This window comes from Rhinichthys klamathensis, unplaced genomic scaffold (assembly GCF_029890125.1).
Source record: "Rhinichthys klamathensis goyatoka isolate OS25496 unplaced genomic scaffold, OSU_Roscu_1.1 h1tg000430l_1, whole genome shotgun sequence".
NCBI lineage: Eukaryota > Metazoa > Chordata > Actinopteri > Cypriniformes > Leuciscidae > Rhinichthys > Rhinichthys klamathensis.
In genome coordinates, this window is record NW_026606926.1 from 902,917 (window position 1) to 926,650 (window position 23,734).

General features: G+C 40.2%; 1 protein-coding gene and 1 pseudogene across 1 annotated transcript in view; one reads left to right on the plus strand and one right to left on the minus strand.

Moving 5' to 3' along the window:
• Window positions 1-436: 436 nt before the first annotated feature.
• Window positions 437-23,734, minus strand: part of exoc4 (exocyst complex component 4) — a 119,438-nt gene continuing 96,140 nt past the window's right edge. The window contains exons 13-18 of the mRNA XM_056235730.1: window positions 23,189-23,344; window positions 20,260-20,438; window positions 11,402-11,543; window positions 9,311-9,489; window positions 9,069-9,228; window positions 437-791 (exon numbers count right to left, since the gene is read on the minus strand). Coding sequence (XP_056091705.1) covers window positions 554-791; window positions 9,069-9,228; window positions 9,311-9,489; window positions 11,402-11,543; window positions 20,260-20,438; window positions 23,189-23,344 — 1,054 coding nt within the window. The 3' untranslated portion in view covers window positions 437-553. The remainder of the gene's footprint in view (window positions 792-9,068; window positions 9,229-9,310; window positions 9,490-11,401; window positions 11,544-20,259; window positions 20,439-23,188; window positions 23,345-23,734) is intronic.
• LOC130071171 (5S ribosomal RNA) lies at window positions 9,852-9,968 on the plus strand (annotated as a pseudogene).

The window sequence follows — 23,734 nt, forward strand, 5'->3', positions numbered from 1 at the left end:
TGCTAAATGGGTTTAGCAATTCCCATTTCCTTCTCTTGAGAAAGAAGAACAAATAAACAAGCGGCGGATGAGGGGTTTCTTTTTTGCCTGATAAAAAAGCCTGGCTTTCTAATCTGGCATCTGTTATTCCAGACACAGGCTGCGGGCCGGGCAGGGAGACGGAGCGCAGGAAGATCTATAATTGAGAGCAGCGGTTTGATAAAGTAAGAAAATGAGATGAAAATGTCCCCAAGCCACAGTGAGAGAATCCTTCCTCTCAGTCTGAAAGGTGTCGTCTGGTCTAACCAGACCAATACATGGGATTCATTTATTAGAACCTTTCTTCTGCGAGCATGTGTGTCTGTGTGTACATTGGTGTGCGGAAAGCCCTGGTTTCCCCTGGTACTTTACAAATTATAATATATATATGCATAAAAAAATAGAAAAGAAACAAGACGAAATGAAACGGCCACTATAATGTTTGCTTGAAAGTGTGATTGACTCAAAGCTTGTGACAGTAACGAACGGCAGTCCCTTTCAGAGCATTGGTGGATTTAAGTTTAAACGTGCGACTCTAGACCGTAGTGATCTTCTTATCCTTGGTAGCCTGTTTAATAGCAGCCTGTTCGCATATGATCTCTTTGAGGCGCTGCAGCCGCATGTTCTGCACGGTCAGGTCTCCCACGCCTGTCTGGCTGCGGTGGAGGAGACTCAAAGCATTGATGTACTCCAGCTCTGTGTAGCGCACCCCTTGATCAACCACCAGGTTTAGCAGCTCGTCCGCTGTGTTGTACAGCATCTCATAGTACTGCCTGCAGAGAAACAGAAGGAAAGAGTTTGTGTTATTTCATGAGTGTTGCTGATCTTTTTTCAAGGATAAACTCATACGTTTTTGCATTTTTCAAAAGTTTTTTTAATGACAATATAACAGTTTTATCATAACTCTGTGATATATATTCATAAACACTTGGTGTATATATGGTGCAAAGCATTTTCATTTAACCAGAAAGAATCCCGCATTGGAGTTTGTAAAAACAAGATAATAAAGATTAAATAAAAATAAAAATTTAAATCACCTTAAAATAAAGTGTAATCAAATGTTAAATTGTAAGAATATAAGCATGGAAGTATTATCAAATTAAATGATAGTTCTGTCAACTGGGCCGAAACTCTCTCACACTGTCCTTACTGTTCTTTATTGTGAATTCCTGCATTCACAAAACTTGTTAAGAACATCAGACATATTTTTACACAGACCTTTTGGCCTAAACATGCTGTTGACCAGCAGGATGGGTAAACGTACATTAAACATTAGACTTATAGTTCAAGGAGACACTTACACATGAGTATGCATACACACACCCACACAAAAAGGGCTTACAACTTCTATTTCTGCAGCAGAGGCACATTTGTAACAGGGGTGATAAGAGCTGAATGTGTTTTGACCCCATCAGAGCAGACGACTCCTCCAAATCTCTCTCTCTCTCTCTCTCTCTCTCTCTGCATTACTCGGGCACACAGAAAGGCCTTAGCCAGCAGGACTCTCTCTAACTCCCCTATCAAGCAGGCACACTCCTCCAGGTGCTCAGAGACTTCTGGCTGCACTCTAAATGAGCCCAAGAGCCCATTTTACCTCTCACTTTAAAGGTGCTCCGTACAGAGCAAACAGTGGAAGAAATGGCCAATTTGAGTCTTTTCATGATGGAGCACATGCAAATTTTAAAGCCATGCCAGACATCATAAGGGCTTGAGGTGATGAACTTCTGGAGAACATGCAGCTACGTATCTAGATGCTTTGTGGCTGTGATCTTTACCATAAATGCACTATAAATTATCTTTTTGATGTTGTAAACTAAAATAATTGGAGTACATATCTTACTTCAACTTACTTGGAGCCTTTCTACTTCAAAATGTCACATGTACTTGCTGTTGCTTTAATTATTTGTGAAATTTACTAGCAATTTGTGAGTGAAAGCAGAGCATCTACAGTATTAGAAACAAAAGTTCAATGAGGTTCTATAACCTAACATTCTTGAGTCAATTTTAAAGAACACTTTATGCCAAAATGATCTATATAAGGAGAAATGTCTTAAATAATTGCACAATACTTTCATGTTTAATAGCTGTTTAATTCATAAAATTTGATCAACATAAAACTCAATTATTTAAAAATAAATCCATAAAATAAATCCTAAAATATTCTACAGAACCTTTTCTTCAAAGGCCTTGATATACTTCAAATGAAATCAAAGAACGAACTGGCAACCATCTACAACATCCTAGCATTGTGGTAGCAAACAAAAAAAAATCTAAAAGTATAGCTGAAATTAGACCAACTTCACTTTTGCCGTGTACTTGCTGTTTAAATAACCTGTTTAAATGACCAACAGGGATATGTTGTTTTGGATACCACAAGACAGTCCACTTGCTGAATAGGGTGCGCTAAATGAAAGACAGAAACAAACATGCTCAAACATGTCACAGATCAGCTTTCTTAAACCTCGGTGAAGAATTCTCTAAGAACTTGGAAATAATGGTGTTGCCCTTGCGCCTATAAACTGCTGAGCTTTAATGCTGCAGATTAACACTAACATGGAAAATCGAATGATCACAGCATATTCAGCCAGTAAAAAGTACAGATTCAACCCATAAGATGCTGAAAAGCGTGCCGAAAAGTGTGAATGTGAGCACAAGTGCACCTGCAGGACAGAGAGAGGGCAGTTCCATTAACCCCTATTCATCTCTGACACTGAAAAAAACACAGCCATTTATAACAGGCCTGACAGTACAGTGTCCCAGTAACCCTTACTGTGCCAGGGCGTTAATCCACCAGACCTGTGCTGTCTGCTCATTAGGGCTCAAAGCAGGACAGTCTCATATACTGTACAGCACTTCATTTGACAGAAAACAGCCACCTTACTAGCATGGAAGACTTAAATGAAGATTCAAAATAAAAAAAATAACATTTTAAACATAACCCCACTTAAGGGGTATAATATAATATAATATAATATAATATAATATAATATAATATAATATAATATAATATAATATATACCTTGCTCATCGAGCAATTTCATGGGTTTTTAAGTCAACATAAAAAGTTCAGCTGGCTATTTGTGTGCTTCTAAGTTTGTTTGTTTGCTTGATGGGCCAACTATGTCATTCTCCACACTTCATTTCGCACACATTTAAAAGCATTTAGCAAAACCGTGGTGAGTTGCTAATCTGATTAACTCTTGGCTTTTAAGACCACCTCCTTTCCTTTCCTCTCCTCTCCCAATCCTCTCTCCCATTAGAAGATAATAAAGAGCAGGAACTTCTCACACATAGAACCTGCACCTGTGTGTGTGTGTGTGTGTGTGTGTTTTCTGAGTGCCATTAAGTTTTAATTAGACAGGTTCTGTGTGTACAGTAGTGCATACAAGGAGTATTAAGCAAATTTATGATGCATACGGCGAAGGACGCTGGGAGATGTATGTTGGCACGAAGGGAGACAGTGAAAAAAAAACCTCAAATCAGCACAATTCGTTTCCTCCCATTTCCAGCATGTACAATATTAAAGCCATTAAGGGCTGCTTCTGTCAGCGCATTCTCAGCAACACATTAGTTAGTGGCTGAGAGAGAGAGAGAGAGAGAGAGAGAGAGAGAGAGAGAGAGAGAGAGAGAGAGAGAGAGAGAGAGAGAGAGAGAGAGAGAGAGAGAGAGAGAGAGAGAGAGAGAGAGAGAGAGAGAGAGAGCAGGCAAGATGCCCAAGACGATCCTCTCCATCAAACAGAACACGCATGGTCGTCACCACAGTTACAAATGCCAATGCTTTCCATGCAAAAGTGCATATCAGGCTTCTTGGAAATTCCCTCCTGACAGGTCTGATTTTCAATTTAATGGGAACATTTTGCAGGCAAGCTGCTCTTTCATCAGCGTCTCTGTTTTTAAGTGAGGTGAGACTTTGAGGATGGTTTGACCTGGTTTACATATGAGAGAACAACTGGACAGGATAGCAGTCCTGGGATAGCAGGTGGAATAGGCTCATAAATGGTGCATACACTGTGAATTGACTGCTGTAACTGTATTGAGCTGGACAATATTTTACAGCTTTCAATTATAGGAACCATCCTTTTTATCCTAACAGCGTTGTCAAAATGATTAAAAATATATAAGATCTTTTTTAAGTGGATGGAAAAAAGATCTAAAACACAGTAAGTAAATAAATAAAAATAAAAGTTTTATTTCAAAAAGAAAATGTGAAAAAAATTAATTTAACATTTTTTTAATTATAAGCGCCATTACATGAATATATAGTAATAAATAGAAATAGTATCTACATATATTTTACTACTTTTTTTAATGCATAAAAAATGCTCCACAGAGGCATTGTTGAGTATTTTTGAGTGATGATGTAAATGAATAATTGTATGAGAGTTTATACAATAGATTCCCTGAAATAAACCAAAACCTAGAAAAAAAACAACACCTAAAAATCATGGTAATATTCACAATGGTGCTTAATTTTATCGGCATCAAAATCAACATTAATAAATTATGAATATTGGATATATCGCCTTATATTCTGGTCACCTTTGCTAATCATGCTGGTATCCGATGGGAGTTAGACTGTGTGTGAAAGCTAATTTCCCTGGCATCTTATTTCCTAGAACAAACAAAAAATAAAAATATAGAGGAATATATCTATATAAACATAATAAACAGAAATGGAGAAAAGCCTCATGTTACTCGCACACGCATACACAGAAAGACCAATGTGCTGTCAAGTGCAGCTGGCGGTTTGTTTTGTGGTTATCGGGAGCACAGAGCAGCCGTGGTGTAAACAGTCCAGGCCGTCACCCTGACATGCTGGCTAAATGTCGTTTTTTCCAGAAGCCTTTACAAATGGCCTCACAAGACAGGTGCTTTTCCAACAGCTTGACCTCTGACCCATGCATGTCAGTCAGCCAGTCTCTGAACTGTGAATTTTCTTACAAATTCCCCTTTCCTTCCTGAATCAGAGAGCATGTTTTATATTTCACACTGGAATAATGTGATCAGCATGGCTGATTTTTTTTTTTGTAAATGTAATATACACTCACCTAAAGGATTATTAGGAACACCATACTAATACTGTGTTTGACCCCCTTTCGCCTTCAGAACTGCCTTAATTCTACGTGGCATTGATTCAACAAGGTGCTGAAAGCATTCTTTAGAAATGTTGGCCCATATTGATAGGATAGCATCTTGCAGTTGATGGAGATTTGTGGGATGCACATCCAGGGCACGAAGCTCCCGTTCCACCACATCCCAAAGATGCTCTATTGGGTTGAGATCTGGTGACTGTGGGGGCCATTTTAGTACAGTGAACTCATTGTCATGTTCAAGAAACCAATTTGAAATGATTGGAGCTTTGTGACATGGTGCATTATCCTGCTGGATGTAGCCATCAGAGGATGGGTACATGGTGGCCATAAAGGGATGGACATGGTCAGAAACAATGCTCAGGTAGGCCGTGGCATTCAAACGATGCCCAATTGGCACTAAGGGGCCTAAAGTGTGCCAAGAAAACATCCCCCACACCATTACACCACCACCACCAGCCTGCACAGTGGTAACAAGGCATGATGGATCCATGTTCTCATTCTGTTTACGCCAAATTCTGACTACCATCTGAATGTCTCAACAGAAATCGAGACTCATCAGACCAGGCAACATTTTTCCAGTCTTCAACTGTCCAATTTTGGTGAGCTCTTGCAAATTGTAGCCTCTTTTTCCTATTTGTAGTGGAGATGAGTGGTACCCGGTGGGGTCTTCTGCTGTTGTAGCCTATCCGCCTCAAGGTTGTGCGTGTTGTGGCTTCACAAATGCTTTGCTGCATACCTCGGTTGTAACAAGTGGTTATTTCAGTCAAAGTTGCTCTTCTATCAGCTTGAATCAGTCGGCCCATTCTCCTCTGACCTCTAGCATCAACAAGGCATTTCCGCCCACAGAACTGCCGCATACTGGATGTTTTTCCCTTTTCACACCATTCTTTGTAAACCCTAGAAATGGTTGTGCGTGAAAATCCCAGTAACTGAGCAGATTGTGAAATACTCAGACCGGCTCCTCTGGCACCAACAACAATGCCACGCTCAAAATTGCTTAAATCACCTTTCTTTCCCATTCTGACATTCAGTTTGGAGTTCAGAAGATTGTCTTGACCAGGACCACACCCCTAAATACATTGAAGCAACTGCCATGTGATTGGTTGATTAGATAATTGCATTAATGAGAAATTGAACAGGTGTTCCTAATAATCATTTAGGTGAGTGTATATTGTTTTGTCTGGTCTTCACTGCAGCATAATCTGCCAATGAGAAAGAAAGAGACTGTCTGACCCAGATGCAATGTGACAACAGTACTTTTTGAGAACTTTCAGGGTTTTGTGTTGCTCAGGGGCGGGTTTATCCAAAATAGATTATTCCAAAATAGTAGATGGGATTTTCTGCATGGAAAATTAAATTCAGAACTTCTAAACTTCTAAATTCTAAAGCAGAACTGAGTTCATGTAAAGCCAGGTAATCAGATTATAACTAATGATTTCAGCTATTACTTGCCATTTTGTGTACATTAGACAACAGATAAACTTCAGCAGGTAGGGCTTTACTCTCTGCACTCCCATTGGTAGTTGCCACATTACATCATTGCTTATTTGCATAAAGTTAAAATGCTATTTATCTTTGCCTATGTATCTACACTAAAATTCAAAAGTTTGGGTTTAGCACGATTTTTTTGTTTTTAAATTTTCAAGTCTCTTTTTGCTCACCATCAAAATCTTTTTTTTAATATATTTTAAAAATATATTTTTCCTGTGATGTCAAAGCTGAATTTTCAGCATCATTATTCCAGTCTTCAGTGACATGATCCTTCAGAAATTGTTGGCTGATTTGCTGCTCAAGAAACATTTTTATTATAATCAATGTTAAAAAATGTTTTGTCAAAACTAGATTCTTTGATGAATAGAAAATTCAAAAGAACAGCATTTCTTTGAAACAGAAACATTTTAAAACATAATGAATATATCCTTATTCTCGCTTTTGACCAATTTAATGTGATAAAAAAAATCCTACTGACCCCAAACTTTTGAATGGTAGTGTACCTATGTAGTGACTGAAAATGCAGATGAACTGGGTTCATACAGATGTAAGGAGAGGTTTTGGAACAATTTGTCCTCAATTCGATCAATCCATGATGAAGAACACATTAGTCTCTTGCCAGATTTAGGTGACGTTGATAAGACATTACTGAAGCACCTGCAGGACTCTGGGACATGGCCTGGCTCAGTCTAAGGCTGTGAGCAGATGGTGTGTGTATGTGTACGTGTGTGAGCATGTAGCGAGAGTAAAAGCACTCTGATTTTGCTTGGGGACTGGACCAACAACCAGACGCAAGGTCATTTCAATGAAAAACTACTAGTTAGGTTGTTTACTCTTGATTTAAACATCAAAACCTCTGGCAGTAGCCCTGTGCAATCAAATTACTCTGTTTGTACTGGCTTAAATAAATAAATGTGCTCATATTCATGTTTTTAGACAAGCTCTGCAGTGTTCCTGACGGCATGTTTCTCCTCACTAGATGGCACTGTGACCAAAGCCTGTCGCAAGAGAGGAGAGCCACTGAGTTTGGCCACTGCACTGCTCAGCTTTAACTCAAATCGATGGTTATTACTGTGTCCTTGGCCCAGTCGCCCACAGCAAGCATTCAAATGGGAGGGCAGCCAACGATTCCCCTTTTTCCTCATGGGCCTAGCTCCATCTCCCAGCATCCACATATATGCTTCCATCTCTCTCAATGAATCCCTCAACACAAAGGCATTTATACACACTCAAAGCTGGATGTAAATGACAGGGGTACAGCTGCAAGAGACTAGTGCTATAGTGCTCCTTTATTATCTTGTTTTCCAAGCGGTTTATGAGGATAATGCCAATGTATTCATAAAGAGGTTTACAGAGAGACGCTCTCTCTGCCGTGTGTGTGTGTGTGTGTGTGTAGGAGGGGTTAATCAGAGGAGCCTTGATAGAGTAAACAATGCACTGTAATTCCAATCACCACCTGTACCACCCATGCATCACGTGATATCATGTATGAGAGAGTGAGGGGTCAATAAGCCAGCACTGTAATAATCATGCAAGAAATCCGCCGGGTATTGATTTGCATTGTTTGTACAGAAAAATGCATATTACTCTCTCTAATTTCACAGCTCTGACAGTGATCTTCACATAAAAATGAAGAAACATCCTGTTAATTATATACAGACTGGAGAGAGATGATATTTATTAACTGATCCTTTTTCTGTAAAGCTGCTTTGAAACGAAATGTATTGTGAAATGCGCCATACAAATAAATGTGAATTGAACAACAAAGTAATTTAAGGTTACACTGCAAAGTATATAAAAGTGTGTGTGTGTGTGTATGTATATATATATATATATATATATACAAACACACACACTGTACCGATGGTATCAAAGGGAAAAACTGCCATGAAGATATTTTAAATTTTATCTCATAATGTGGCAGCAGGTATATTAGGCTGCTGTCACTTTAAGACCTGACACACGGATCCATTATACTGTTACACATGCGTTTTCTTTCTCAACTGTTTACGTTCACTTAAAACATGACTGCTTGTGTGTACGTGAATACATGCATTTTGGCAGTATTTTGTGTGTATTTGACTGTTTAAGCGCAATAAGCAGCGAAAAAAAGTAAATCTAGTACTGAGGCAGCTTTCTGTGAGCGCACTTTGGGTGTGAGCACAAAATCTGCGGGAATGAGTAAAATTATGTGTAATACACGCAACCCCACGCTGAAATTCAAATCCTCACCCTGTAACCAACAATACTCATCCATAGATAATGAAACGAGTGAGTGAGGGGAGGCGAGTTTGTGTGTCAACTCGCTGTCTAAAAAAAAGGTGTGAAAGAGAGAAAGTGAAGCTGATATTATGTATCTACGGAAAATGTTTTGAAGCGTTTCAGATATTTCAGTATCGAAAAATATATATTTTTGACAACACTACATTGCACTTTTGTGTGTGGGTGTGTGTGTTTGCATTCTACCTGGCGAAATCCAGATCAGCCTCGCGTGACATGGTGATGTTGGTCAGGTTCTGCTGGAGCACAAAGATATTTCTGCACATCTTCTTGATGCCGGACTCACTGATGCGCTTGAAGTACTGAGCTCCATTAATCAGAATGCAGGAGATCAGGTGACCCAGACCTGCACAGAGACAGGAAGACAGTCAGAAAAGAAAGACTCCTTCAGTCATCAGCTTCCTGTTGAGGCAAGAGGTCACTCTCACCCTCAAAGATATACTGAAACTTGTGCTGCTGCAGGGCGGCTCCCATCACTTCCTCTATGGCACTGATGTCTTTATTCAGCTTCACCACCAGGGGGTCGTAGTCCATGCTGGCTGCATTAGCCACGATGGCGTAGTTGCCTTGCTTTGCCAGAGGGATCAGATAATGGAAACAGTGGACCCTGATGGAGCACAGACGACATGCACGGAATGACAATTATGAGTTGAGTAAGATAAGAACTTTCCTGAAGCTTGAGATATGACTTGTTTTAACCCACACAGGATTTCACCTTAAAAACGAACATTTTTCACATGAAGTAGTCTTTTCATCTGACATTCCTGGAAAACCTCCATTAAGATGTCTTTGATCATGTGAACTAATTAATTTAAAATTTGGTATATTTTGTCACACTTTTTATTTTAAAAGGGAGTTTGTATCAGTGTTATTTTAGCATCATTCATTCATTTGTTCATATTTTGAACTTGATTCAATTTATTTTAATTGAAGTTAAAAATGTAGTAATTTAGTTGTGCTCAAGCTACGGCCAGCAGCCATATCACCCTGTAGCCCAAGACTGGTTGCCCACTGAAGCTAAGCAGGGTTGAGCCTGGTTAGTACCTGGATGGGAGACCTCCTGAGAAAACCAGGTTGCTGCTGGAAGAGGTGTTAGTGAGGCCAGCAGGGGGTGCTCACCCTGTGGTCTGTGTGGGTCCTAACGCCCCAGTATAGTGAATGGGGACACTATACTGTCAAAGAGCACCGTCCTTCGGATGAGACGTTAAACCAAGGTCCTGACTCTCTGTGGTCACAAAAAATCCCAGTATGTCTTTCGAAAGAGTAGGGGTGTAACCCCGGCATCCTGCCCAAATTTGGCCCAGTGGGCCTCTGTCCATCATGGCCTCCTAATCATCCCCATATATATATATATATATATACTAATTGGCTTCATCACTCTGTCTCCTCTCCACCAGTAAGCTGGTGTGTGGTGGGCGTTCTGGCGCACTATGGCTGCCGTCGCATCATCCAGGTGGATGCTGCACATTGGTGGTGGTTGAGGAGATTGCCCCTTTCTATGTAAAGCGCGTTGAGTGCCGAGAAAAGCGCTATATAAATGTAATGAATTATTATTATATAAATTTTTGTAATTTTCTATTAGTAAAAGAAAAATGTCAGTATAGTTTTTAAGTTTTCAATAATAAAAACAACTTTTTATTACCGTAATCATTTTTTTCCAAATGAGTACATCTCTACATGTTGTTCTGTTGGAAAATTCATCCTCAAGATAAATTCACAAACAAAAACCTGAAACCATTTTTGAACGTGTGCATTATTGTTATTATGCAAGTAGTGTTAATAGTACTCTAGACTGTCTTCAGAGAAACAGCAGATGCCGGTGGTAGATATTTTATTCCACAGCTTCACTCTATAAAGACTGAATGAACTGGGATGATGGAATGTCCTGTGAGCAGGTGCATGTTTGTTTGTTTGTGGCTACAATCTATGGGGTGTTCATGGCCTAATAAACCTGCGTATAGGTGCACAGATAAAGAGTGTGTTTCTGAGAGAGAAGGTGAGATGGAAAGGTTTCCATAATGGCCTCCAACAGACCTGCAATAAACCTCCCTTTTTTATTATTCACCATTAGAAAAGCTTTAAGCGAAGATGCCCGCAAAAAGCCTGCATCCTCTTCTTCTTACCTTCTCTTATGGCTTAATTTACCCTCAAGCACTGTCAAGGGAAATTTGCTTGATGGAAAAAGTCAATAACGCATAGCATGGGAGCCGCCAGTTATTGTTTCCAAATCATAAACAGGATCACACAAGCTAAATGACATCAGAGAATAATCGGGCGAGCGTGAGGGAGGGCCTGTGGAGGAGGGTACGGAGAGTGAATGACCCAATGATGCTCTTTTGCCAGGCAGACTCTTTGGAAGGCCTAAAAATACAAGCCGTTTAACACTGATGGAGATGATAGTTTGTAGCTGTGTAGAATCAGTCTGCAAATCTGCAGAGTTTAAGTCATTGTTTGTGTGAAGATACCTTAAGGTGTGCGTTTGGAGTCTTCTCAGATTGAGATGATAAGGTGGGACCTACCTGACCTCCAGATGCAACACCAGCAAGCAGCGGTCAGCGATGTCCTGGAAGGATCTGGAGAGGTCAGTCAACGTCTGGAGTATCTGTTCTCGGCTGCGAACATTCTCTGTGTTCACTTGAGCATCTGAGCCTGGGGATAGACCTAGAAAACGACAAAATAAAAGATAGTCTGAGTAATAAAAACATTTATAGCCATTATACCAACAAGTGGAAAGACTTCCCAGACTTTCTAATAAGTAATGCCAATAAGTTCAACAAGTATGTAGATGTGGTATTTGGGTTTCCACAAAAATGAACGGCTCCAAAAAGTGGTTTTCGCAGAAGAACCATTTTGGCTCCATTAAAAACTCCTTCAGTGAACAGTTCTTAGTGTGAAGAACATTTTAATAATCTAAAGAACCTTTTTCCACTATAATGTCATTTTGTGCAATTGTTCGTCGAACAATTTACGCTAATAAAGAACTTTTATTTTTAAGAATGCCCGGCCACTTGCATAATTCCTAAATACTTGGAATAAATCATGAAAATCATGAATCATTAAGCCGACAACCAGAATAGTATGTGTACACTGAAAAAAAAATTGGATTTACTTTAAAAGGATTTTCACTCCGAAACTGATTTCACAAATAATTACAAAGAGACGGCAAGTAGGGCTGCACGATTTGGGCCAAAATGATAATCACGATTATTTTGATCAATATTGAGATCACGATAATTATCACGATTATTTGTTGATTTTAACCAAAACAAATGTTATTGTCACATAGGCTAATTATAACTGCTTTCACATCCATATTGTGCTATACATTCCTGCTAATGTACAACTATGTGCATCAAAATAAAACAGGTCCTCTTATTCACCAAAATTCAGTGCATCTCCTTAAAGAATAAATAAAAATACGCAGACACACTCGGTATCTCTCGCGCGCTGTCGCTCGCACGAAGACACACTCGGTATCTCTCGCGCACTTTCGAGCGCGCTCTTGGACACTCTGTCTCTCTCGTGCGTTGACACACTCGGTCTCTCTCGCGCACAGGGGCTCATGGAGGCACGTGATCAGACAGTGGTTTAGGAGCGCTAGATTGGCTTTGCAACAACAACAAAAAACCTTTGATACGGAGCGTTCTGAACGGAATGACGCATTTTAAATATCGCTCGATCACGCGAATTTGGTCGTGGGAAGCCAAAATCGTGATCGTGATTAAAAATCGATTAATCGTGCAGCCCTAACGGCAAGTAACAATGAATTAAACATTACATTTTGAATTTTGAAGTAAAAAGTATATTTCTTGTAAAATACTTCAATAATCGTTATTTTATTTACAACTTAAAAAAACAACAACTTTTTTTACAGTGTAATCAATGATACTCAAGCACACATACGGCCACAGGACGACTATCAAACAGAAAAGTTTGTGCGTGAACGACACTAGGCGATCAATGAGGCACGAGAGATGGTGATGGAGACTGACTTCCTGTAACTCCCTGTGGCATGTCTGCACTTCTGAAGGTCATATTCGCACACACACATATAACGGTGTGCAGAGAAGAAGTATGTGTGTGTGGACGTGTTTGCTTTGATGACGGACGGTTTGCTCACATGGCCCTGGGTCCCTTGTGTTTGTTCAGGAAAATGGCCTCAGCCATTGAGCAATTATATATACACACAGACCACTGTCAAAAGACATTTGGTAGTTAATTGCTGTCTTTCTATAACTCTTAGAAGGAAAAAGGTTTGTGGGAGATAAGCGTGTGTTTGGCTTGGAATGATTAAAAATGCTTGAGGACAAGAAGAACAAATAGAGCAGTGATGACCAGGTGGTAGATTATAGGCACTGCGCCACCAAGGACTGATCAAGTGGGTAACAGAACTGTCAGACCAGGGTAACAAGAAAAGGTTTTATTTGGGCGGGAAATTCAAACTGAGTACCAAATAAGCAATTACATTTTGCCATCCTATAATTACATTTAAAGAGATGTGCTCATTAAGTTCAACCATCATTTACTCACTCCCATGTCCTTTTAAACCTGTATGACCTTATTTCTTTTGTGGAACACAAAAGGAGATGTTTTAAAGAATGATCATGCTGCTCTTTTTCTTACAATGAAGGCAGACAGAGATACGGTATTTGAAGACATGTCACACCAGGTTTGATGCTTATGATGCCAAATGACATTGGTTCTTGACTGTCTCATAACCAAAGTTGAATTTGTAGAGGCATATATACAAGAATGAGGTTTAACAGAAACGGCAGACGCTAAGATTATAAGTGAAAATGACTTAAATGTCACTTAGTTCCTCACAAAAATCATATAGCTTCAAAAGATTTAAAATATAGCATGCATATGTCAGGATGAGGGTAAAGGGATGAAGCATGGGCTCAATTGTGCAGAGTTTATTCGTTTTTTTATTATTTTTAATAAAAATAAAACAAACAACAGAAACTACCCAGTTGGGGAAAAATCATGACCAGCAGATGGACTGAACTGGGCAGAACGAGGCAGGGCTGGAAAAGGCCAGGCACACTGACAACACATAACGAGAAACATTAGACAACGAACTGGCACAAGACTGCAAACACGAGTAGAATACATAGGGAGCAAACAAGGCAGGTAACGAGGGAGAGCAGGGCTGTGTCCGAAATCGCCCCCTATAGGGAGATAGCCATTTGTGATAGTATCCGAAACCATAGTGGACATTATCGAGTGCACTCATTCAATCCCACAATGCACTGCAATAGCAAGTGTACAACCAATGTATGCTCAACGGCTAGAATACACATAATGCACTGTGACGGTAGTGCCAAATGAATTCCCGCTTCTGACCAGAAGATGGCATCCGCAGCTGAATCCTCCATCCATCCACTTTTCAAACCGCTGGTCCAATGAGGTACAGCGAAATATCATACAGGTATAAATTCCTATTTAATTCCTATTAAAAAGTTTAATTAAGGTTTATACATCCATGACAGAGTTCAAGATAAATCTTTTCATCTTACTACTGGAGCTGCTAGTTTCCTAAGTTTCAAATGATTATTAAACAGCAAGCAAAAACTATGCAAAAGAGGCAGCCCTTCCAGCACACTCAGTGTCCGAATTTCATTCACTCCTTCAAGTGGACTATGTTAGTGGTGTAATATAGGGAATAGTGAATGAGGGTATAGGGAGCGATTTTGAACACAGACCAGATGGGGTAACTGAACCAATAATCAGATAACAAGATGGGCGGGGTTAAGACAATACGCTGATTTCACGCAGCCGCCATTTTGAAATCGTGGGAAGAACCCCGGAAGTACAGATAGACAACAATGCCTTGAACTACCAACCTGAAGCTGCTGCCGCGATTTACACGGATGGATGTTAATATCCAATATAGGATATGTCTATAGTTCGTTCCTGCTTCTTTTTTTTACGTTCTGAATTATATATATCAAAAATAAGTTTATTTATAAATGAATTTCACTGTATATAGTCTAAAGTATGAAAGAAATGTATGTACATTTTTAGAATAACTCATTTCTACATTAAACACAACAATCCGCCATCGCATTCGCGACTCTCCTATGATTAAAGGCGACACTTCCGGTTTTCTTCCCACCGGAGCGATTTCAAAATGGCGGCTGCGTGAAATCAGCGTATAGACAGAAGAGCACATGACACAGAGAAACAACTCGGAATCGCACACTCACCATGACAAGACGATAGCAGTGTCACTAACCCAAGAATAAACAGAACCAAGGAAAGTGACAGAACCCTGACAATAAGTCGAATAATGAATTTGAATAAATCTGTATACTGTATAAACATTGATTGTTTATTATAATATATAATATATAAATACACTCACCGGCCACTTTATTAGGTACACCTGTCCAACTGCTCGTTAACACTTAATTTCTAAGCAGCCAATCACATGGCGGCAACTCAGTGCATTTAGGCATGTAGACATGGTCAAGACAATCTCCTGCAGTTCAAACCGAGCATCAGTATGGGGAAGAAAGGTGATTTGAGTGACTTTGAACGTGGCATGATTGTTGGTGCCAGAAGGGCTGGTCTGAGTATTTCAGAAACTGCTAATCTACTGGGATTTTCACGCACAACCATCTCTAGGGTTTACAGAGAATGGTCCGAAAAAGAAAAAACATCCAGTGAGCGGCAGTTCTGTGGGCGGAAATGCCTTGTTGATGCCAGAGGTCAGAGGAGAATGGCCAGACTGGTTCGAGCTGATAGAAGGGCAACAGTGACTGAAATAACCACTCGTTACAACCGAGGTATGCAGCAAAGCATTTGTGAAGCCACAACACGCACAACCTTGAGGCGGATGGGCTACAACAGCAGAAGACTCCACCGGGTACCACTCATCTCCACTACAAATAGGAAAAAGAGGCTACAATTTGCAAGAGCTCACCAAAATTGAACAGTTGAAGACTGGAAAAATGTTGCCTGGTCTGATGAGTCTCGATTTCTGTTGAGACATTCAGATGTTAGAGTCAGAATTTGGCGTTAACAGAATGAGAACATGGAACCATCATGCCTTGTTACCACTGTGCAGGCTGGTGGTGGTGGTGTAATGGTGTGGGGGATGTTTTCCTGGCACACTTTAGGCCCCTTAGTGCCAATTGGGCATCGTTTAAATGCCACGGCCTACCTGAGCATTGTTTCTGACCATGTCCATCCCTTTATGGCCACCATGTACCCATCCTCTGATGGCTACTTCCACCATGTCACAAAGCTCTAATCATTTCAAATTGGTTTCTTGAACATGACAATGAGTTCACTGTACTAAAATGGCCTCCACAGTCACCAGATCTCAACCCAATAGAGCATCTTTGGGATGTGGTGGAACGGGAGATTCGCATCATGGATGTGCAGCCGACAAATCTGCGGCAACTGTGTGATGCCATCATGTCAATATGGACCAAACTCCCTGAGGAATGCTTCCAGCACCTTGTTGAATCTATGCCACGAAGAATTGAGGCAGTTCTGAAGGCAAAAGGGGGTCCAACCCGTTACTAGCATGGGGTACCTAATAAAGTGGCCGGTGAGTGTATATTGCCTGTGGATATATATATATATATATATATATACACTCACCGGCCACTTTATTAGGTACCCCATGCTAGTAACGGGTTGGACCCCCTTTTGCCTTCAGAACTGCCTCAATTCTTCGTGAGGATTCCGTGAGGATTTTTGAAAAAAAAAAAGCTGTTTATTTAAGCCAGATCATCATTTTAGTGAATTTGGAACTGAGCCTTTCATGAACAGCATGATCCAGACATTCAGAGTGTACTGCAAATCCAAAAGAAACCGATGCTGCACGCCAATTAACCTGCAAGTTTGAATTATGCAGTTAGTCTGAATTCCATCCATGTGTGGTTGTCAAGTTTTGTGTTTGTTAACACAAGTGTGCTCATGTATACACATACCAACTGTCGGTGAACGAGTGAGTGCAGCGGCATGTGGCAAAGCATGGCTGCTCTGTTTAAAGTCCGTGTGTGCCAGGACCCCCTGCCCCAGACCCCCACTGGGGGTGCGAGAGAGCACCTCTGAGCTCATCCCGCCACGATGGTGTGATCAAGGTCGCGCCACATGGGGCCGCCAATTTTGAGTCACAAACAGAGCGCTGAATGTCTTCTTCTGTCTTCCTTTAACTTAAATGTCTTTTATCGGAGGCTGTACGCTGCGTAGATGTGTGAGAGTTGGGCTCATCCAATTATTTTCAAATCCTATCTCGCCTAAGCGTCTGTTCGATGCCATCTGTGAGAGGGTGGCACTCATAAAGACTGAGAGAGAAGGAGAGAGTGGAGATCAATCATTCGCTGATACCCTTCTCCACGACCACATCCCACTGGCAGTCAGGGTGAAGCTTAAGCCCAAAAACTGCTGTCGAAAAACTGCATCATCTCACCGCACACCTCCCACAGGCTGTTAAACACAGCGCTCTAATAAACAAGATATCTGACCTCTGCGGCAGCAAAGGGAGAGGGAGACGAAGAGAGATTAAAAAGAGAGACCGAAGCCTCATGAATGATGCATGTGATTGGCTGAGAGCGTTAATTATTCGGCTGCAGTAACAGCAGTGACATCTGCATGGGGAGAGCCAAGCTCCGTCTGCGGACGACCTTTGACCTCACTGCGTCAGCACTTTGACTCGCTGGCTAAGCCTTCAGGACAGAACTTAAGAGGAGGGAGAAAAAAAAAACAGGAAAATTGAGTAGGTGTCTTCGGTAAAAGCTATTCCAGAAATTAAAGTGTGTCTGTGTGTATCCACAGACATTATGCTAATAGATGGAAAGCAGACCTTTACTGTCGGCGATAAAGGTACTTTTTAAAACTCCAAAAATGAACAGATCGCTTGACCCAAGAGTTACTCTTTCTTTGGCACTAAAGGCTATGAAAAGCTCAAAGCTCTGCGTCTGTTCAGCGATATGAGAGCGCTGAATCTCCCGAGAGCTATAGGAAGCTGGATTTGGAAGCATGTGAAAGGAAGAGGGTTGTTTGGACAACAGTTCTGCCTTTTGTCTGTCAAGCCTAGATAGGTTTAAGGTGGTTAAAGGTCTTGCTCAAATGCACGAGGGTGATGGTCAGAGAAAAACTCCTGAGATGAAACTCAACCTGGGGCCAAAGAAAGTCAGTTCACTTGGCAGCTATCTTGGGCAGCTATTTTTTAGTCACTTTTTTTTTGCTTCATTTAATACTTAGGACAGAACGAGAGGAGTGATGTTAGTGAGAATTGCAATCTGATTGTAGGTAGCTGGGCTTCCGTCCACATCATTTTATGTGAAATTTTTATGTGAAATATGCATAAAAATGCATAAATTAGCTCGAGGCAGAAAACATGTGACCAAAGAAATCGTTCAGAAAAGAAAATTATTGGATCAGTATCATCTCACAGCATCTCAAATTCATTCTGAAATGCCGGCGCAAAAGCCTGTCATCAAAATGATTGGCCTCTATTACCTTCAGACACGTTGTCGCTCCAGACGTAAAGCATCTACTGCTGATAGCTAGCAAAAAAAAGTGTTTTTTCCGCAAGCTCTGAACTGCTAATAATTTACTATAATAATAAAAAAGCCATAGCCATGGCTTCCACAGTGGCAACAACATCCATTTCTATTTTATGCCAATTTGCATGCATTTTTTTTTCTAGGACATGGGATGGAAACTCTGCAGTATTTGCGAACTGTTGTTGTGGTATTCAGATTTTAATTTACAGCATTCGCATACTGCAAATCAAATTTACAATTTGCATGTAAACAGCCCATCTAATATTTAATCTGAATGTACAGAAGATATCCTCACATCCAAAGCGCCATCTTTCTTTACTACACAAAAGTCTGAGAGGGTAAAAAATACAAATAGTGTTAATAGTGTGCAAAAACCCCAGACAGACCGACGCACACAAGGAAGAACATACAGAAACACACATGTCCTGAGGAAACTGGGCTCTGGGCCCAGATAGATTTAGGGAAGATTACATGTTATTGAAAAGATCCCAGATGAGCGATGAGACACAAACTGTCTTCATGACCAATCAAAGCCCATCGATTTCTACCCAAACAGTCGGTGCAAGAACGTGTCCTAGTGCCAAATCAAATTTAGATTAAATTAAGATTCAACACCATGACGCTAAAGAGCAGGATTATCTCACGCATCTTATCGCAGAGGTCCGAGAGTTTGTTTTAGCAGAGGTTGGAGGGACGGAGATTGAGCAATGCCACGGATTAAACTCACTGAGACAAGGACAAGGTCTCATTGTCAGTCTGACAAACCGCCGGACATTCTTTGTGGAATACTTCTAGCACATAAACGCCACATCAGGGTGGTCACAGGTGCATAAAGGATGTCTCTTCCTGAGCACGGTGGGCCTGCGTTTTAGAAAGACAAGGGCAAAAGAGCTCTTTCTCTCCCTCTCTAGGAACTCTCTTCACTCGATCCACTTCAAAGCTTAGTCTCTGGTGGTGAGACGCTGTTTAATCTCCCCCACATTACACTGGCAAACGTGTTTTAGTCTGCAAGACAAGACAGGAGAAAATGACTTGTTCATACCTGACTGGCTCCATAATATAAAATCCAATTTAAGGGGGGGTTACAGAGATAAGGGTTTCCGTCGGCAACGGTCCCATCAGCTCAGCAAACACTAAATAATGAACAATGCTGAAGCTGTCCCACCATGATAAAACACTCCATTACGGCTTCTGCACAGAACTAATGGTAATTACAGCACGTCCTCCACCGCGCTCTTATTGAATTTTTATCTGCTCTGGACGCGAGTCGCTCTGAAGCAGTCTTTACCCCAAAAACAGAAATAACAATAGTTTTAAAATAGCTTATTGACAGATTTCAGTGAAAGAAGTGGAGGAAATTCGGAAGGTATTGTGTGAAGTTTCACCGATGTGACGTCAAACATCCAGTGCTGAAGTTTCATTGAAGTCTAGGAGTAAAGCTCAATATTCTCAATATATTTTTTCTAGTCAATGTGACAATATGTAAGAATAATTTAAAAAATGATTTACACAGACATTTTCCGGCTTATCTTTCATGAGGCTCAATCAGTTCTTCTGATGAAGTAATAAAATGTATTTATTCAGTTCTGATAAAGTGATGAGGTTCAGAAGTTGGAGACACTGGGATTTAAACCTGGAAATGCACAGTTAAAAAAAAAAAAAGGAGACATAGCAAACACTAAGATTACTCAAATTTGTCAGTATTTCGATTCAAATTATCACTAAAACGTTTGCATGATCATTTATTCTGTAAAGGAAAAATAATAAATTGGAAAACGTTTTGACACAATACATGGCGACACATTCAATACACAAACCTCCAGCCAAACATAGACAGTAAACACACTCACTGCAGCTCCGGGGCAGGTTGCTGAAGAAGCCCCTGAGGCGGGTGGCGAGCCACTCCATGCTCTCCTGCAGGTTAGCGAGAGCCTTCAGATCACTGACGTCCCGCAGAATCTCATTCTGAGGAATTAACTTATCACCCAGATTCCCTGTCAAAACCTCAGACTCCTTGGCAAATGCCGCCCTGTGAGAGACAGAAAAATAAATAATGGACATTTCCAGCATTAAAAAAAGCCTCACTTGTGTTAAATCATTATTCCGTATGGTCTGCTGAATGTGGCCATGGCGTCGATACAGATTGATTTTAATAACAGCTCAGCACAACTGAACTGTCTGTGGTGGACGTTAATTAAACCAGTGCTTAGAGGTGAAAAAGATTAAACCGGTAAAGGTGAAGCATGTCATTTTTTCATGTTCAAATATTTATAGACCAGTTCATTGAGTCATTTAAAAAGTCACTTTCAAAAGCGTAAATTAATTGCTGTTTTTGGAGACATGTCCATTTTTGACTCCACAAGTACTGAGCGTTTGGGGTAGGAAAACCTGTTTGTCCAAACGGATGGGCAACAGAAGTATTTGGCAAACTAGTTTGGATTTATTATTTTTATTGTTATTAAATTTGCGATATTACACATTCTTCCTCTAAAAGACACTTTTAAAGGGATAGTTCACTTTGAAATTAATTTTTGGTATGTTTTAGCTTACCTCAAGGGCATCCAAGATGTAGGTGTCTTTGTTTCCGCAGTAGTTTCAATTTTGATATTTTTAGGTGAAACCATTCTTGTCTATCAGTCATATAATGCAGGTCTACGGTCACCACCTCAAAGAGCAGGCACAGAGAAGTCCAAATTAAACATGATTTAATGACTCATAAATGTAAGTACACATTGATGGCCTAAGACACGAAACGAGCGGTTTGTGTGAGAAAAATGAACAGTATTTATATCGTTTTTACCTCTTGTAACGCACAGACCGAAGCGCCCGCGCCCTCAGATCACTTGGACGTGGCTGTGTTTACAAGAGGTAAAAACGATATAAATACTGTTCGTTTTCTCACACAAACTGCTCGTTTCGTGTCTTAGGCCATCAATGTGTACTTACATTTACGAGTCATTAAGTCATGTTTAATTTGGACTTCTCTGTGCCTGCTCTTTGAGGCGGTGACCATAGACCAGCATTATATGACTGACAGACAAGAATGGTTTGACCTAAAAATATCAAAATTGAAACTACTGCGGAAACAAAGACATCTACATCTTGGATGCCCTTGAGGTAAGCTAAAACATACCAAAAATTAATTTCAAAGTGAACTATCCCTTTAAAAAGAGGTACATGAATGAGCTAAACTGAAAAATAATTTTTGCAATTATATTTTTTTTTTAAAAGTTTGTTATTCTAATATTCTTCATTTAATCGACACAACTGAAGTTGGAAAATATATATTTTTTGCAATTATCTTATTATTGCAATTATTATTATTTTATTTATAGTTTTGCAAATAAGTTTTTTTCAAAAAAAGGTTTCACTTTATTTTGATGCTCCCTTTGACATTCATTTGACTATAAGTAACGTTGCACGTACGTGTTAGTAGAGTATTAGTAGACTGGTAGGGTTAGGGTTAGAATAAGTTGACATACTTGCCAAGTTACTTATAGTTAGTAGAATGCCTGTTGGGGGACCATCACAATAAAGTGTTAGCAGATATTAAGCAGACAGTCTAGTGAAAGGAGAATTAAGGTGAACAGGGGGCAGAAGACGTCTAAAGGGGAAACGAAATGTCGCATGTCCTGGTGGGAAGGTGCGATGAAAATATCTTAGTGTTCTGGGCACAACTGTTGGCACAGCCTCAACACTGGCCAGATGCCCACACCGGTGCTAATGTGTACTTAAAAAAGGCTTTCCCTTACTCTCATTCTCATAACCACAGCAGCAGTTGAGGCTCAGCTTCACAGGTACATTCAGACGAATGACGCTGACGCAAATCTGTAAAGTCAGTATTTTCTTTGACCTCCTCCTCTACAGGTCTGTGATGAATGTGGCAGAAAAAAATCCACATGGCTCATTTCTGAACGCTGCTCAATACTTTAAGATAAAACGCAGCGTCTATTGAACGGAAGACTTTTTAACAAGTTTTTATCACTCTGTATAGCATTGCCATACATGTGGCGTAATCCCTCTTTAGCTGATGAAACTGTCAAGGTCATTTATATGATAAAAGCCTCCTGCTCGCCGTCTGCGTTTAGCTTCAACAGGTCGGCTAGATTGGATTTTTCTGCCCCACATAACCAGTTCATTTATTTATTGTACAATTGCAGGCCATGGCACATCCAAACTGACGGAAGAACACTTTGAGGCCAATTTTGATAAAAATGGATCCAATCACAGTTTTCCTCATACTTGTGTCTTCTTTAATTTAAGTGTGCACTTGAGAGGAAAAGAGAGAAAGGGAGGGAGATAGAGTGAGCAAGTGAATCCAAAACAGAATTGCGCGTGTGTTTGGGATGCTGGAATGTTACGGCAGATAGTGTGATTGCCTCCAGTTGAATTTGTTCTTGTTCAAAGATGTCAGCTGAAGCTATAAGGGCTAGATTTCATCCTTTGAAACACAGGACTCAAGCAGAATACCAAAATGCATTGGCGTCTGGCAAACAAAAAACAATAACCTTCATTTTCGACGAAATGCAATTTTTGGACTTGAAATGGATCGAGTACATAAGTGTGTTTATTGATCTATTTACAGGACGTAAAGGCCTGCAGATCTGTGTTACACAGCACATGACCGGCGTCTGTGCGCTAACCTGCTCGGATGTGAGCTGATAGGAGTTGTCCGAGTGTGTTTGTATATACTGTGTGCTCTGTGATGAATCTGTGTGGAGAGCTCACATTGGGGACAGTGTGCATTTGTATTGTGTGTATATTAGCGTGTGCTCTCACCGTGTGAAGTCCTCTTCCTCTTCTCTCTTCTGTCTGAGCTGTCTGGGTTGGGTCATGCTGGCCCAGTTGGGCAGAGACTGCAGCAAACGGCTGATGTCTTCATCTTTAGCCCAGGATGCACTGATGGTCAGCTTCTCCTCGCACTGTACAATACCCCTACAACACACACACACCACACAATAATCTCAACAACACTTCAGGATTAAAATAAACTGATTTAATTCAACTTTGGGAACATGGAAAATTGTGAGTACCTTTTTCACTTTCAGCCTTACATTTTTTAAGTCTGTAAGCATTGAACATTAGATTTTTTTAATATCTTTTTAATAAATATTAAATATAATCTAAGTAGTCTAATAATGCATAATTTATTTGAAATATACATCTTTTGTAAGATAAAATACTTTACTGTTACTTTTGATGGTTTTATTGCACATTTGCTGAATAAAAGTATTCATTAAAAAAATCACTGACCCCCCACCTTTTAACGGCAGTGTATATGTTGTGTGAGTTTATAGTGTGCACTGGGAGTTAAATGAGAAACAG